The sequence below is a fragment of the Poromitra crassiceps genome, assembly GCF_964638095.1.
Source record: "Poromitra crassiceps genome assembly, chromosome: 29".
Taxonomy (NCBI): Eukaryota; Metazoa; Chordata; class Actinopteri; order Beryciformes; family Melamphaidae; genus Poromitra; species Poromitra crassiceps.
The window spans coordinates 11,602,078-11,617,129 of record NC_139641.1 but is presented as its reverse complement, the minus strand read 5'-3'; the positions used below and the strand labels follow the sequence as shown (position 1 = coordinate 11,617,129).

Sequence of the window (15,052 nt, the reverse complement as noted above, 5' to 3'; positions counted from 1 at the left end):
CTCACAGCTTCATCAAAGCCAAACAGAAGAGAACAGAGAGGCAGAGCCTGTAGCCACCTGCTCAACTGAACAGATGGAAACAGAAGCTGATGAAGAGGACTGTGGAGTATCAGAACCAGCCAGGAACTTTATATACTTACATCTAGATAGTAATTCACAACCAACTAGTGATGACAAGACTTCAGACTCTTCTGAGACTGAAGACAATGATGGTGAATGGGTGGAAACTAGTGAACTTCAGTCAGGTTTAGGCTCACAGAAAAACAGTGAAGTTCCAAGGAAGAAACACTTCAGCTGCTCAGTTTGTGGTAAAAGATTTGCTAAAGAAGCACACTTGAAGAGACACATGATAGTCCACACAGGAGGTAAACAATTTAATTGCTTAGTCTGTGGTAAAATATTTGCTAATGAAGCATACTTGAAGACACACATGATAGTCCACACAGGTGACAAACAATGTATTTGCTCAGTCTGGGGTAAAGGTTTTGGTCATAAAGGAGACTTGAAGAAACACATGATAGTCCACACAGGAGATAAACAATTTAATTGCTCAGTCTGTGGTAAATGTTTTGGTCAAAAAGGATCCTTAACGAGACACATGATAATCCACACAGGAGATAAACAATTTAATTGCAGTCTGTGGTAAAGGTTTTAGTCAGAAAGGACACTTGAAGAGACACATGATAGTCCACACAGGAGATAAACAATTTAATTGCTCAGTCTGTGGTAAAGGTTTTGGTCAAAAAGGATCCTTGACGAGACACATGATAATCCACACAGGAGATAAACAATTTAATTGCAGTCTGTGGTAAAGGTTTTAGTCAGAAAGGACACTTGAAGAGACACATGATAGTCCACACAGAAGATAAAGAATTTAATTGCTCAGTCTGTGGTAAAAGTTTTGGTCATAAAGGATCCTTGACGAGACACATTCCCTCTAGCTTTCCTCAGCAACAGATTCAGCTCTTTCTGTGCTGCAGCTGCCCCCATCCTTTCCCTATTTTCAAAAGCCAGTTTTGTTTTGTTAATACATCTTTTTACCTCCTTAGTTATATGTGGCTTATTGTTTGGGTAGTGTAGGATATCTTTCTTGGGAACAGTTATCTCTGTTTACATTTTAAAAACTGCGACAGTTCACGACATGCATATATTATACATCAAACTCTTGAGCTACTTCTGCTCTCACTCAGAATGTCAAAATATAAGCGATATGATGTATAGTTTTTGAGATATTAACGTTTGTTTGGAGCACTCGTACTATTAACTGCCGCGGGGTTCAGCATTTCTGGGTGGCAAGTGACGTCACGCTGATTCATACTATTGCTGATATGTTGATTGATGAGCACAATGTAACCCTGCTGTACCTACAGAGCTGCTTGGTGGGAAGAGACATCTGGCAGAGGAGGAGAGGAACGTTGTCCAAATGAATTCTTCAGCAAAGGTGAGGAAAATATCAGTCACTGATGCTGAGAGCGCACACACACACACACACACACACACACACACACACACACACACACACTTACTTAGCCTCTGTCCTGATTCTTTCTTTATATCTTTCTCTACAGAAACAGAGAGGCACCAACGGACCCAAACGTCACCGCTGTCAGCAGTGTGACAAAGCATTCACAAAGCTGCACCTCTTAAAGCAACATCAGATACTTCACTCAGGAGAGAGTGGTCAATCTTCCAGTCAGTTAGGTACCCTAACAAGACATCAACGCATTCACACTGGAGAGAAGCCCTACGACTGTGACCAATGTGGAAGCAGCTTCAGTCAGTTAGTTACCCTAACAAGACATCAACACATTCACACTGGAGACAAGCCCTACAACTGTGACCAATGTGGGAGCAGCTTCAGTCGGTTAGGTCACCTAAAAACACATCAACGCCTTCACACTGGAGAGAAGCCCTACGACTGTGACCAATGTGGGAGCAACTTCAGTCGGTTAGATACCCTAAAAACACATCAACGCATTCACACTGGAGAGAAGCCCTACGACTGTGACCAATGTGGAAGCAGCTTCAGTCAGTTAGTTACCCTAACAAGACATCAACACATTCACACTGGAGACAAGCCCTACAACTGTGACCAATGTGGGAGCAGCTTCAGTCGGTTAGGTCACCTAAAAACACATCAACGCCTTCACACTGGAGAGAAGCCCTACAACTGTGACCAATGTGGGAGCAGCTTCAGTGAGTTAGAGACCCTAAAAAGACATCAACGCCTTCACACTGGAGAGAAGCCCTACAACTGTGACCAATGTGGGAGCAGCTTCAGTGAGTTAGGTACCCTAAAAAGACATCAACGCATTCACACTGGAGAGAAGTCCTACAACTGTGACCAATGTGGAAGCAGCTTCAGTCGGTTAGGTACCCTAAAAAGACATCAACGCATTCACACTGGAGAGAAGTCCTACAACTGTGACCAATGTGGGAGCAGCTTCAGTCTGTTAGCTACCCTAAAAACACACCAACGCATTCACACTGGAGAGAAGCCCTACAACTGTGACCAATGTGGGAGCAGTTTCAGTCAGTTAGGTAACCTAAAAATACATCAACGCCTTCACACTGGAACAGGCTACTGGTGTGACCGCTGTAAGAAAATGTTCACTCAGTCATCTGGTCTGAAGAAACACCGCTGCATCTAACCTGCTGAAGAGCGCCTCCACTGTCTGCAGGGGGAACAAGCCTCTCTCTCTCCAACCAAACATGTAATGAATCAAAGTTCAGTCACAGCAGAGTCTCTCTATGCATAATTATGTTTGTTTCTCAGCCATAAATCTTGACATTGCGTTGCTACAATGTTAACAAAAATGTAAATATCTCATCACAAAGTAAATAATATAGTTTGAATAGAGAGCTGTGATTGTTAAAGGTCTGATTTGTGATGTGATTACTACAGCAGAATACCATGGAGCTAATATCACCATGATTTTTTTCTGACCCACCAGAGCTTCATGTAGATATATTGAATTTAGTATTTGTCCCTAAAGTTGACTCGTATGAATGAAACATGAACAAATGTATGCTTTGTGAAACTGCTTTGAAGATTGTACCTAGGTCTGCCTCCACACCACCAGGCGGAGACAAAGACCCATGAAAATGCTATTTAAGCACTTCCTTGTAAATGTATTTTTCACTTGACACTGACGAAGGCCCGAATTGGGCCGAAACGGTTTGTCATCTCAATAAATGTCCGCCACGGGAGCTATCAAAAAATTGTGTTGCGAGCCCTTTTTTCGTTTATTGAAACATGAACAGTGACATCAACATAATGAATGTAAAGCCCAGCTCTTCAGTGTATTACTTCTAGCCTGCCATTAACTCAAGTGACTAAGTCACAACAAGCATCACCTCTGACATGAATCATCTGTGGCAGCATCTGAACAGTCCTCTAATGCAGCCTTATGCAGGGACACTCAACTTACTTTGCCCGGGGGCCACTTTTGCAAAATGACAGGAGGCCAGGGGTCAGTTACTAAACATACAATAATATACTTTTCTCTGTAGTGGATTGTAGGTTTTTGAGGTGCCAGCCAGAGTTTAGTCTGATTATTTGGTCCACACAGGATAGTTAAGTTAAGTTAGTTAAGTACATTGATATAAGTGCCTGGGTGGCGAGCAAGCAGTGATATTTGACAATTTAGTTGGAGCCACTTGGCACCCTATCATGGGCCACATCTGGCCCCCGGGTTGCAAGTTGAATATCACTGATCTAATGTTTAGCTGATAATTAAGTTTAACAAATTGTATTGTCATTTGGTTGTAGAGTTTGCTGGGTCAGATTGAGTCAATCACTTTCCATTGCCCCCCAAATAAACTATATGGAGTTTACATCCATTTGTTTGCTTTGGAGTTTATTTTTTGGTTGTAGTAAACTTGTCACACACTCACACACACACACACTTGTAGAGAAACCCCACACTGCTGTGTTGTTTATTGATTATTACAAGACGTTATATCTGTGTTCAGTAGCTTGTAGATGCAGGATAATGACCTGTTTATCTTTTGTCTTATTGATGTTACATTCATGTTACATTAATATTGTTGGAGTTAAATAAAACATTGTTACACCTTATAAGCCTCTATTGATTGTTCATGTGTAAATTTATATTATTGTGTCCAGGCTTGTTTACAATCCAGTGTGCTTTACATATACATAAAAGGTCTGGGTAGACAATCCCCCCCTATATATATGTATAACAGTCACTCTACATCTCACTTATTGTATATAATGTAAATAGCAGTTAACTTGCTTTATGTACGTTTGATCGCTGTCCTTGAGAGCAACGTATACCAAAGTTAAATTCCTTGTATGTCTACATGCGTGACCATTAAAGCTGATTCTGATGCTGACATGTTCAACATGTGCTGCATGTATATGGGGAGCCACCTGTAGCTGGATGCCATATACATCCAGCCTGTGTGGCACTAGCTCTAAAACTATAATGACCCTGCTACAGACCTATTGTAGGTAGAATGCAAGATGCCTGTTTCAGATCTATAAACACTAGGTGCTTCTTTGTAGCAGGTCAGCTGTTGTGGCAGTAATGTTGATGCCAGTGCTCAGGAAACATTCTATCAAAACGGACTAGATTTGAGTTACCATCAGATTGAGGTGGTTTAAAACAATATAATATGTGACATCCTGGTAAGTGCTGAAATAAACCTGACTGTTATTGGACCATGAAGCAGTCGCTCCAGCACATAATGCCACTAGAGGGCAACGTTTGACAAGTGAAATATTCAAAATGTTTAAAGCCACATTAATAAGCTGCCTGCACTTGGGCATTTAACATTGCATTGTACACAATACAATGTCAAACACAATGTATGCTTTGTACAGTAATTGATCAAATGTGATTAACAAAATAAAATGTCATTGTTTTTACAACCACATTTTGCATAATTGTATCAAAGGTGTTGTAGCCTACCATGTTTCTCTCTACATTATATGTACTGTAGGTAGGCTATGGTAGAGTAAAATGTGATGCAGAGCAGAATGAGATGATCTGAGATTATATGGCATTGTATGTAGGGCTGGGTTTTAAAAAATCGATATATCAATATTGAATCGATATTCATGTGAAGGAACAAGTATCGATACATAAATCCCAGTAGGCTATCGATCTTTTAAAATGCATTTTACAATTTTTTATTTTTTTTAAATAAACATAGGCTATAATATTATAGGCTGTGTGTGGTAGTTAAAACATAGTTTCGAGTTGACGTTTATTTATGTTTGTAGTTGAAACAAAAACATAAATACTGTAGGCTACATGTGCATTATGCATGCACCATGAGCTAGATATACAGACCTCAAATCTGTTTGCACTATAATGTTTGTGAACTGGAAATGTTCCTGAGCTGTATTTAATTTTATTTTATTTTATTTACAAAGCATTTATACTTTATGAAACATTGTTTACAACATACTGCTGTTCAATGATTCTGTTGTATAGTGGAAATCTAAATTTGTTTGGCTTCTCACAGAAGACTGTAAAGAAAGATAAGATGTTGAATGACTACAGTATGTTGGTCATGTTTAAATAAAAAATAATTACATGATGTAACTGCTTGCTTTATGGTCAATTCTTAATGTAGATATTAATATTTTTTAATACTGCACCAGGTTAGAGGGTTCCTTGTACAATTTACAGCATTTGTTCTTTGAGAATCTCTTCCATTATCAAAGCAAAACTGGTATTGTAACTAAAATATCGATATCGAATCGTGTTGGAAATCGTATCGACTTGGGACCTTGCGTATCGGAATCGTATCGTATCGGGCCGTATTGGCCGACACTGCTGCTAGAGCCCTGGGTTCAGTAATAAGTCAAGTGAAAACTTGTCAAAACCTTGGTTATGCTACATTTTCAAAGCTTTATGGGTAAAAATGGGCTAATCACAAGAAGTGGCTCAAACCAAAACTTCAGACGAGATGCCGTGCTGACAGCAGGAGTCCAGAGGAGGAGCGACTGAAATGAGGAGCCGTGTGCAGCCCTGCCCGAGGCTTGGGTGAGATGCAGGTGTGAGCGGCTTCGTCTGGGATGGCCGCCGAGTACCCCTCTCTCCAGGCGTACCTATGGGCGCACGGTGGGCGGATTCACGGGGGAGAAAGAGAGGGGGAAGGCCCGGAAGCTGCTCCACCTGGAACTGGGAGCCGTGGGTGGGGTACCCCAGTCTCCCCAGTCTCTTCCATGTTGCCGTTCCTCCTCCAAAACTATTCGGAGACAAACCGAGCCAGCGAGAGACGGAGGGAGAAGACAGCCGATGCAGCGAGGAGCCTACACAGCACTGACGCAGGAATTTGACCCTGTTTATATATTTAAAAAAATGCCCTAAATCCCTAAATGAGGCCATGTTTGATGTGTGAGATAGCTATTAGAAATATGGTGTCCTTTGTTTTCCACCACCTTTCTTAACAAGGTTGAAAGGTGCTTTACAATAACATGAGAAGACATCTGTTTGAAATAAAAACAGTAAAACATTGAATACAAATAAAGGAATAAAAGAGCAAGCAGTACAGGTGTGATCAATGGAAGTAACTAAATTGAAGCAGAAAAGGCCCACACAATATGAACAACATAAACATAAACATACACACACCTGACACACTTTTCTCTTCACCAAGCAGATGGAATCACTAATTTATGGCCCTGATATCAGGCTCAAAGGTCTGGAGTGGAAGGTCTTGATATCAGGCTCAAAGGTCTGGAGTGGATGGTCTTGATATCAGGCTCAAAGGTCTGGAGTGGAAGGTCTTGATATCAGGCTCAAAGGTCTAGAGTGGATAGTCTTGATATCAGGCTCAAAGGTCTAGAGTGGAAGGTCTTGATATCAGGCTCAAAGGTCTGGAGTGGATGGTCTTAATATCAGGCTCAAAGGTCTGGAGTGGAAGGTCTTGATATCAGGCTCAAAGGTCTAGAGTGGATGGTCTTAATATCAGGCTCAAAGGTCTAGAGTGGATAGTCTTGATATCAGGCTCAAAGGTCTAGAGTGGAAGGTCTTGATATCAGGCTCAAAGGTCTGGAGTGGATGGTCTTAATATCAGGCTCAAAGGTCTGGAGTGGATAGTCTTGATATCAGGCTCAAAGGTCTGGAGTGGATGGTCTTAATATCAGGCTCAAAGGTCTGCAGTGGATAGTCTTGATATCAGGCTCAAAGGTCTGCAGTGGATAGTCTTGATATCAGGCTCAAAGGTCTGCAGTGGATAGTCTTGATATCAGGCTCAAAGGTCTGGAGTGGATAGTCTTGATATCAGGCTCAAAGGTCTGGAGTGGATGGTCTTGATATCAGGCTCAAAGGTCTGGAGTGGATGGTCTTGATATCAGGCTCAAAGGTCTGGAGTGGATGGTCTTTGGACATGCCTGCTGCTCTATGGAGAGAAAAATAGATAGTTGAGTCATTGAGCCTTTAATACTAGCACACATTTACAAGTGTGACATAGTTAAAGGAACACTGCGTCGATTTTCAAGCAGCTTTGTATCATTACAAAATCAGTACTATATCTGAAAACTGCAAACAGTTTTGCAGACATTCATTTAGTTTGACAGTTATTGAGAGTTAAATTGATTTAAGTTGTGAACCATTTGTGCAGGAACGACCTCACTGGTCCACAACTGAACTCAAATCAACTCTCAATAACTGCTAAACTAAATGAATGTCTGCAAAACTGTTGACAGTTTTCAGAGATACTACTGATTTTGTAATGATACAAAGCTGTTTCAAAATCCATGGAGTGTTCCTTTAAGTCAAACCCGGACTGCTGCTCAACACTTAAGCTCGTGTGTTTCAACAATGGGAAGGAAGTCAGTCAGTCAGTCAGTCAGTCAGTCAGTCAGTCAGTCACAGAGACGTTTGGTGATTGTTCTATATTGATGTTTATTGTTTCGGGACCAGAATGGAAATCAAGTCAAGTCAAGTCAAGTTTATTTACAGCCCTAATTCACAAGCATGTCTCAGAGGGCTTCACAGAAAGTATGTCTAGCTAATTCTAGCTGACACAACAGTAACAAGAATATACAGAATAAAGATAACATTTGAACAATTGATAATATAGAAAATATAGAAATGAAGAGAGAGCAGAGGAGAGAGCAGGAGAAGGGAGAAGAGCAGGGGGAATGTGAGAGAGTGATGGGGTGGGGAGGGAATGGGAGATGCTGGAGGGTATAGGAGGTGGGGAAGGAGCAAGAGGAGAGAGCAGGAGAGGGGAAGGGGGGGGTGTGGGGGAGAAGAGAGCAGGGGGAGGGAGGAGGTGGGGAGAGAATGAGAAATATAGACGCACATCTTGCAAACGGACATATGTCAATTTCTTAGCAACCAAACTATGCCTAATTTAATTGGCTGCAAGCCTTTAGTAGTAAGTCCTTTTGCCAAATAAGCACATGTTCACATATAGAGCTTATGGGTGCCTTGCTTTAGGGAAGAGTGGATGCCATGCTTTGAATAGTGGCGAAATACTAAGAGCATGGGTGCCATGCTTTAAATAGTGGCGAAATATTGGAGGGGATAGAGTGGGTGCCATGCTTTGGAGTAGAATGTGTACTATGCTTTAGAGTAGTGGGGGAAGGGGGGAAGAGGAAGAAACACCGGAAAGAGGAGAAAGCAGGAGAGTGGAGGAGGGAGGGTCTAGGGTTTGATGTTTTTTTTTGTGTCATCCTGAAGAATCATTTTGTACTTGATGCTTCTTGTGGTGAACTGTATTTTTTGTTTGATCAAATAAATGCATTCATTAATGCATTCAGCTGTTGCAGGTTGGTACTGCAGAGGCAGCAGTTCCGGGGCCGCAGTTCCTTGTTGCTTTAAACTTTGTGTGTAAATAAAAGACCCAAAATGGAAACAAAGGAAGGAGGCAAGAGACACACATTTAGAAAGTAGGACTTTGGGCTCCACAGTAGAGACAGTCAAAAACATCAAATTCCTGGGAGTGCAGATCATCACGGAGGACCTGTCCTGGTCACATCACGGAGGACCTATCCTGGTCACATCACGGAGGACCTGTCCTGGTCACACAACCCCTCATCACTGGCAAAGCGGGCTAACCAACGCCTGCACTTCCTGTGGCGAATGAAGCGAGCCCCCCCCCCCCCCCCCATTCTTTCTACAGAGGGACCATTGAGAGCATTCTAACCAACTGCGTTTCCCTCTGGTACGGAAACAGCAACGCCATGGACCTGAAATCTCTGCAGAGGGTGGTGAGGTCGGCGGAGAGAATCATTGGGACCTCTCTCCCAACCATCCAGGAGACAGCACACAAACGCTGCATATCCAAAGCCCTGAACATTGCCAAAGACCCCACCCACCCCTTCAACAGTCTGTTTACCCTCCTGCCCTCCGGCAAGAGATATCGCAGCATCCAGAGCAGATCAGCCCGGTTCTGCAAGAGCTTTTTCCCACACGCCATCAGGCTCCTTAACTCCCTGTGACACACACACACACACACACACACACACACACACACACACACACACACACACACACACACACACACACACACACACACACACACACACACACACACACACACACACACACACACACACACACAACCATGGTTGGTAAACAGAGACTTTATTATGACCTTCTCTACCATCGTTGGTACTGTTTAATGTTTGTTTTTAATTTAGTTTTTAAATTAGAGTAGGCTATTTTATTTATTGATGCTGTTTTAAAAACCTCTTTAGCATGTGCAATAATCTCCTTAAAGCACTTTATTTTTAATTTACTACCTTTATTGTCGGTTGTCAGCACTTCTCTTGAAATTGCACTATTTGTGGGCTAGATGCAATCGTCATTTCGGTTCTGCCGTGCCTTGTGTATTGCTTTAATGACAATAAAGCTGAACTTGAACTTGACTTTCATACAAATCCCCCAAACAATTCAAACCTGCCCTTTGGAAAATGTAACAATATACAATATAACCATATACATTTTACATCAGGACTCTATTATTTGATTGCTCCTTTATTTGCATTGCTCCACATAAATGGACACAGAGTGATTTCCAGACATTTTTTATTAAACAGCTTTAGATGTTACAACACAGTGTCAGTGTTCTAGCCATGAAATAAAGCCGGTCTAGTTATATTGTAGGTTTATGTCTTCACAGAGGGAAGAGGAGGAAGCCACTGAACATGGTATGCTTATCGGCATCACCAATGAGCCTGTAGGGGAAACGAGTGTCTACAATGTCGCCTGCCTCCAGCTCGACAATCAATGAAGCAGATACATACTGATTACCTGATGACCTGTTTATTGAGCTTCTTTCCAGAATGCTTTGGCCATTCTTAAAGAGGCGAAGATCAACCCAATTGTCAGTGCGGGTGTCCATGCCACTAATACTGAAATAGTAGATCCCTTTCACAGGTGCTGTGAATGCACCTGTGACGGGGCTATAGGCGTTAACAGTGTTGGTGATGACATTGGTGTAGACAACTGTCGTCAGAGCGCTGACTGGTCCTATAGTGGTCTTTAACGCAGCAGAGAAGGCCACCTTGGGTCTGTCGGCGTTGTCTCTCTCCAAAGCCTCCACTCGACTCTCACTGGAACTCAGCCTGGCCTTCATGGACGTCATGCCTGCTGCTTGTTCTTCATCTCCCGCTTCAACAGCCGCCAGTCTGGTCTTCAAGGCTGAGGTCTCTCGTTCAGTCGCATCCAGTTTGTACAGCAGAAATGCATTCACTTTCTTCAGGTCTTCCACTGTGCTTTTCTGGTTCAGAAGTTCAGCTTTGGTGAGACTGAGCTCCACTGAATGCTGTGCAGTGTCTTTCTTTAGGTCTTCCACTGTGCTTTTCTGGTTGAGAAGTTCAGCCTTGGTGAGACTGAGCTCCACTGAATGCTGTGCAGCGTCTTTCTTCAGGTCTTCCACTGTGCTTTTCTGGTTCAGAAGTTCAGCTTTGGTGAGACTGAGCTCCACTGAATGCTGTGCAGCGTCTTTCTTTAGGTCTTCCACTGTGCTTTTCTGGTGTGCAGTGTCTTTCTTCAGGTCTTCCACTGTGCTTTTCTGGTTGAGAAGTTCAGCCTTGGTGAGAGTGAGCTCCACTGAATGCTGTGCAGCGTCTTTCTTTAGGTCTTCCACTGTGCTTTTCTGGTTGAGAAGTTCAGCCTTGGTGGCGCTCAGCTCCACCCTCTGCTCCACCACCATGTCTCTGAGCTGCCTCAGCTCTGCCCAGACGTCGGCCCGGCTGCTCTCTGGTACTGTGATCAGGTCGTTGTGTGTGAAGGGCCGGTCCGCTGAGGTGCCAGTCAGACAGAGCAGCAACAGCAGCTGAGCTACAGCAGCCTTCATAGTGAATAAGCTCTTAGTAGGTGGAATGGAGCCCGATGGGGTTCAGTCTCCTTTATATTCACTGGTCCCTGTGAGTCAGTCTGTGGGAAATCTCATTCACCTGACCATGTAACCACAGCTGTAACCCATCTTGCTTGATTGCATTGGAATCAATTGTATCATGTGACCTGTATGTATTTAAGATGGCGTCTCACAGTCCTTTGCCAGTCTGATGAAGAGCTTTGCTCGAAACGTCACTTTTTTTTTGGGTGTTTGAAATAAAAAACACAAACTAGGAGCCCTTGCAGTGTGCAAGCTTTTTATTCATTTTTCACTTATTGTTCACCTTTGAGCTCAGCACCTGCCCAACTTGGCTTTTGGATGTGCGTGTATCCTCTCTGATTGAGGTCACATAAGGACATGGTCTTGGAAATATTTACCGTACTTGTTAAATACATGTCACACCTTTTTCTCTAAATAGCCAAATTGGAATGTATTTGTCCAGATATACTTTAGGTATACTTGACACCAGAGTTGGATCATTACATGGCAAATTTGTTGTCAATATAGTATGTGAATAGTTCACTCAATAGTTAAAATTCACTCGTTATCTATACTCCCCCCATGCCAGTAGAAAATGGTTTGGCCCTTTAGCCTTCAAATTAAAAATGGCTTATTTTTCACCCCTCGCCCGTCCGCCCTCCCTCCTCCTCCTTTCTGATCTCCTCCCCTCTCCAAATACTGTATCTCTCTCTCTCTCTGTATCTCTCTGTCTCTCTCTCTCTCTGTATCTCTCTCTCTGTGTCTCTCTCTCTGTATCTCTCTGTCTCTCTTTCTCTGTGTGTACCCTTTGCCTTCACTCCCACCCTGCCTACCTATTTCTATTTGAACCTTTAATTTATCCAGGGAGGGGACAAAGGGGGACATGTATATATAATGAGTTGGATGGAGAGGGGACAGAGGGGGACATGTCTATATAATGAGTTGGATGGAGAGGGGACAGAGGGGGACATGTCTATATAATGAGTTGGATGGAGAGGGGACAGAGGGGGACATGTCTAAATAATGAGTTGGATAGAGAGGGGACAGAGGGGGACATGTCTATATAATGAGTTGGATGGAGAGGGGACAGAGGGGGACATGTCTATATAATGAGTTGGATGGAGAGGGGACAGAGGGGGACATGTCTATATAATGAGTTGGATGGAGAGGGGACAGAGGGGGACATGTATATATAATGAGTTGGATGGCGAGGGGACAGAGGGGGACATGTCTATATAATGAGTTGGATGGAGAGGGGACAGAGGGGGGCATGTCTATATAATGAGTTGGATGGAGAGGGGACAGAGGGGGACATGTCTATATAATGAGTTAGATGGAGAGGGGACAGAGGGGGACATGTCTATATAATGAGTTGGATGGAGAGGGGACAGAGGGGGACATGTCTATATAATGAGTTGGATGGAGAGGGGGCAGAGGGGCACATGTCTATATAATGAGTTGGATGGAGAGGGGGCAGAGGGGGACATGTCTATATAATGAGTTGGATGGAGAGGGGACAGAGGGGGACATGTCTATATAATGAGTTGGATGGAGAGGGGACAGAGGGGGACATGTCTATATAATGAGTTGGATGGAGAGGGGACAGAGGGGGACATGTCTATATAATGAGTTGGATGGAGAGGGGACAGAGGGGGACATGTCTATATAATGAGTTGGATGGAGAGGGGACAGAGGGGGACATGTCTATATAATGAGTTGGATGGAGAGGGGGCAGAGGGGGACATGTCTATATAATGAGTTGGATCTAGAGGGGACAGAGGGGGACATGTCTATATAATGAGTTGGATGGAGAGGGGACAGAGGGGGACATGTCTATATAATGAGTTGGATGGAGAGGGGGCAGAGGGGGACATGTCTATATAATGAGTTGGATGGAGAGGGGGCAGAGGGGGACATGTCTATATAATGAGTTGGATGGAGAGGGGACAGAGGGGGACATGTCTATATAATGAGTTGGATGGAGAGGTGACAGAGGGGGACATGTCTATATAATGAGTTGGATGGAGAGGGGACAGAGGGGGACATGTCTATATAATGAGTTGGATGGAGAGGTGACAGAGGAGGACATGTCTATATAATGAGTTTGATGGAGAGGTGACAGAGGAGGACATGTCTATATAATGAGTTGGATGGAGAGGGGACAGAGGGGGACATGTCTATATAATGAGTTGGATGGAGAGGTGACAGAGGAGGACATGTCTATATAATGAGTTGGATGGAGAGGGGGCAGAGGGGGACATGTCTATATAATGAGTTGGATGGAGAGGTGACAGAGGAGGACATGTCTATATAATGAGTTGGATGGAGAGGGGACAGAGGGGGACATGTTTATATAATGAGTTGGATGGAGAGGGGACAGAGGGGGACATGTCTATATATAAAGTGCATTGTTCATCTTTCCCTCAGAAGAGGGCAGTATATGCGTACCCTTTTATTGTACTGCAATTTTATGGGAAGGAGAAAAATAAAGATATTATAAAGTGGATTTAACATGACAAAACAACACTTCTTCAACCGATATTTATGTCAAACATTTCCATTTATGTAGCCTACAGTATTTATGTTTTTGTTTCAACTACAAACATAAACGTCAAATTGAAACTATGTTTCAACTACCACACACAGCCTATAATATTATAGCCTATGTTTATTTATTTATTTCATTTTTTAATTAAAAAAAAATCTATCTCTGGACATATGAATCGATATCAAAGGATTAAAATAAAAATCGATAAAAAATTGGAGAATCGATTTTTTTAACCCAGCCCTATTCCTGAAACACTTACCTGCTCTGCTGTGAAGAGCGGCGCCTCGCTGAGGCAGGAGACGATGATGGAGTGCATGTCCAGCTGCTCCCTCAGCCCCTCCTCGTCCGACAGCTCCGTGGCTCCATCACTCGCTCTCTGCCAAAGAGGATGGGGGGGATTTAATCAAAACCCTGAAGCTAGCACAATGAATATTTGAGATTTGTGGGATGAACTGAAAGGGCAGGAGAGGAGGGGTTGGATAGGAGGGGTAAATTAAAACATTATATATGAGGCATGGAAGGGAGGGGTGTAGTCCTCCAACGCACCGGTTTCTCTTCCAGGTAGAACATGAGGATGTGGAGGGAGCGTGTTCGAGACTGTTTCCAGTCCACCGACATCATCTTCCCATAGTTGTCCGTTAAGGCGTTCCAGATTCTGTGGGGGGAATGAAACTCATGTCTTTTCCAACTTCTGATACCTGAATCTGAATACATAAATGTCCTGCTTTTAATAACAACATTTCAGTCAAGGCATATCCACAGAAATATCCCAATCAGATGAAGCCATTCTGATCAGTAGGTAAAAAGTATGACACACTTCCATAATCCACAGCCCTGTGGATAAAGCCACTGCTGCACTAACCTATTTTAGAGGACATTATTGTTTTAAACATCTGTTTATTGGTATTTTAGAACAGACAGTAAGCAGTGTTATATAAATATGACAAAAACAGTGGAGAATTTGCATACACACATACATAAAAACAATAGGACACACCAAAGGACAGTGTATTTATACAGCATACAGTCTAAACATCATCCCAGGTGAAGGTGTCTTATCAGATGAGGTGCTTGTCTTGAGTTGAAAGCAGCAGCAACATGGATATGGCTGTGTGACTGATGAGTCACGAATGGTCAAAAGTCCTGGCAGCTGGATAAACATTGCATTTCCTTTCATTTCTTCACAATAAA

The 15,052-nt window shown here is 43.0% G+C and overlaps 1 protein-coding gene across 1 annotated transcript; it reads left to right on the top strand.

Moving 5' to 3' along the window:
* Positions 1–284: 284 nt before the first annotated feature.
* Positions 285–9,430, top strand: LOC310800057 (uncharacterized protein; the record flags this gene model as incomplete). The annotated part of the gene is made up of 4 exons (XM_083662643.1): positions 285–365; positions 1,371–1,441; positions 1,569–2,452; positions 9,166–9,430. Exons 1-4 carry the CDS (start codon positions 347–349, stop codon positions 9,428–9,430), a joined length of 1,239 nt encoding a protein of 412 aa, XP_083518769.1. The 5' UTR covers positions 285–346.
* Positions 9,431–15,052: the final 5,622 nt, after the last annotated feature.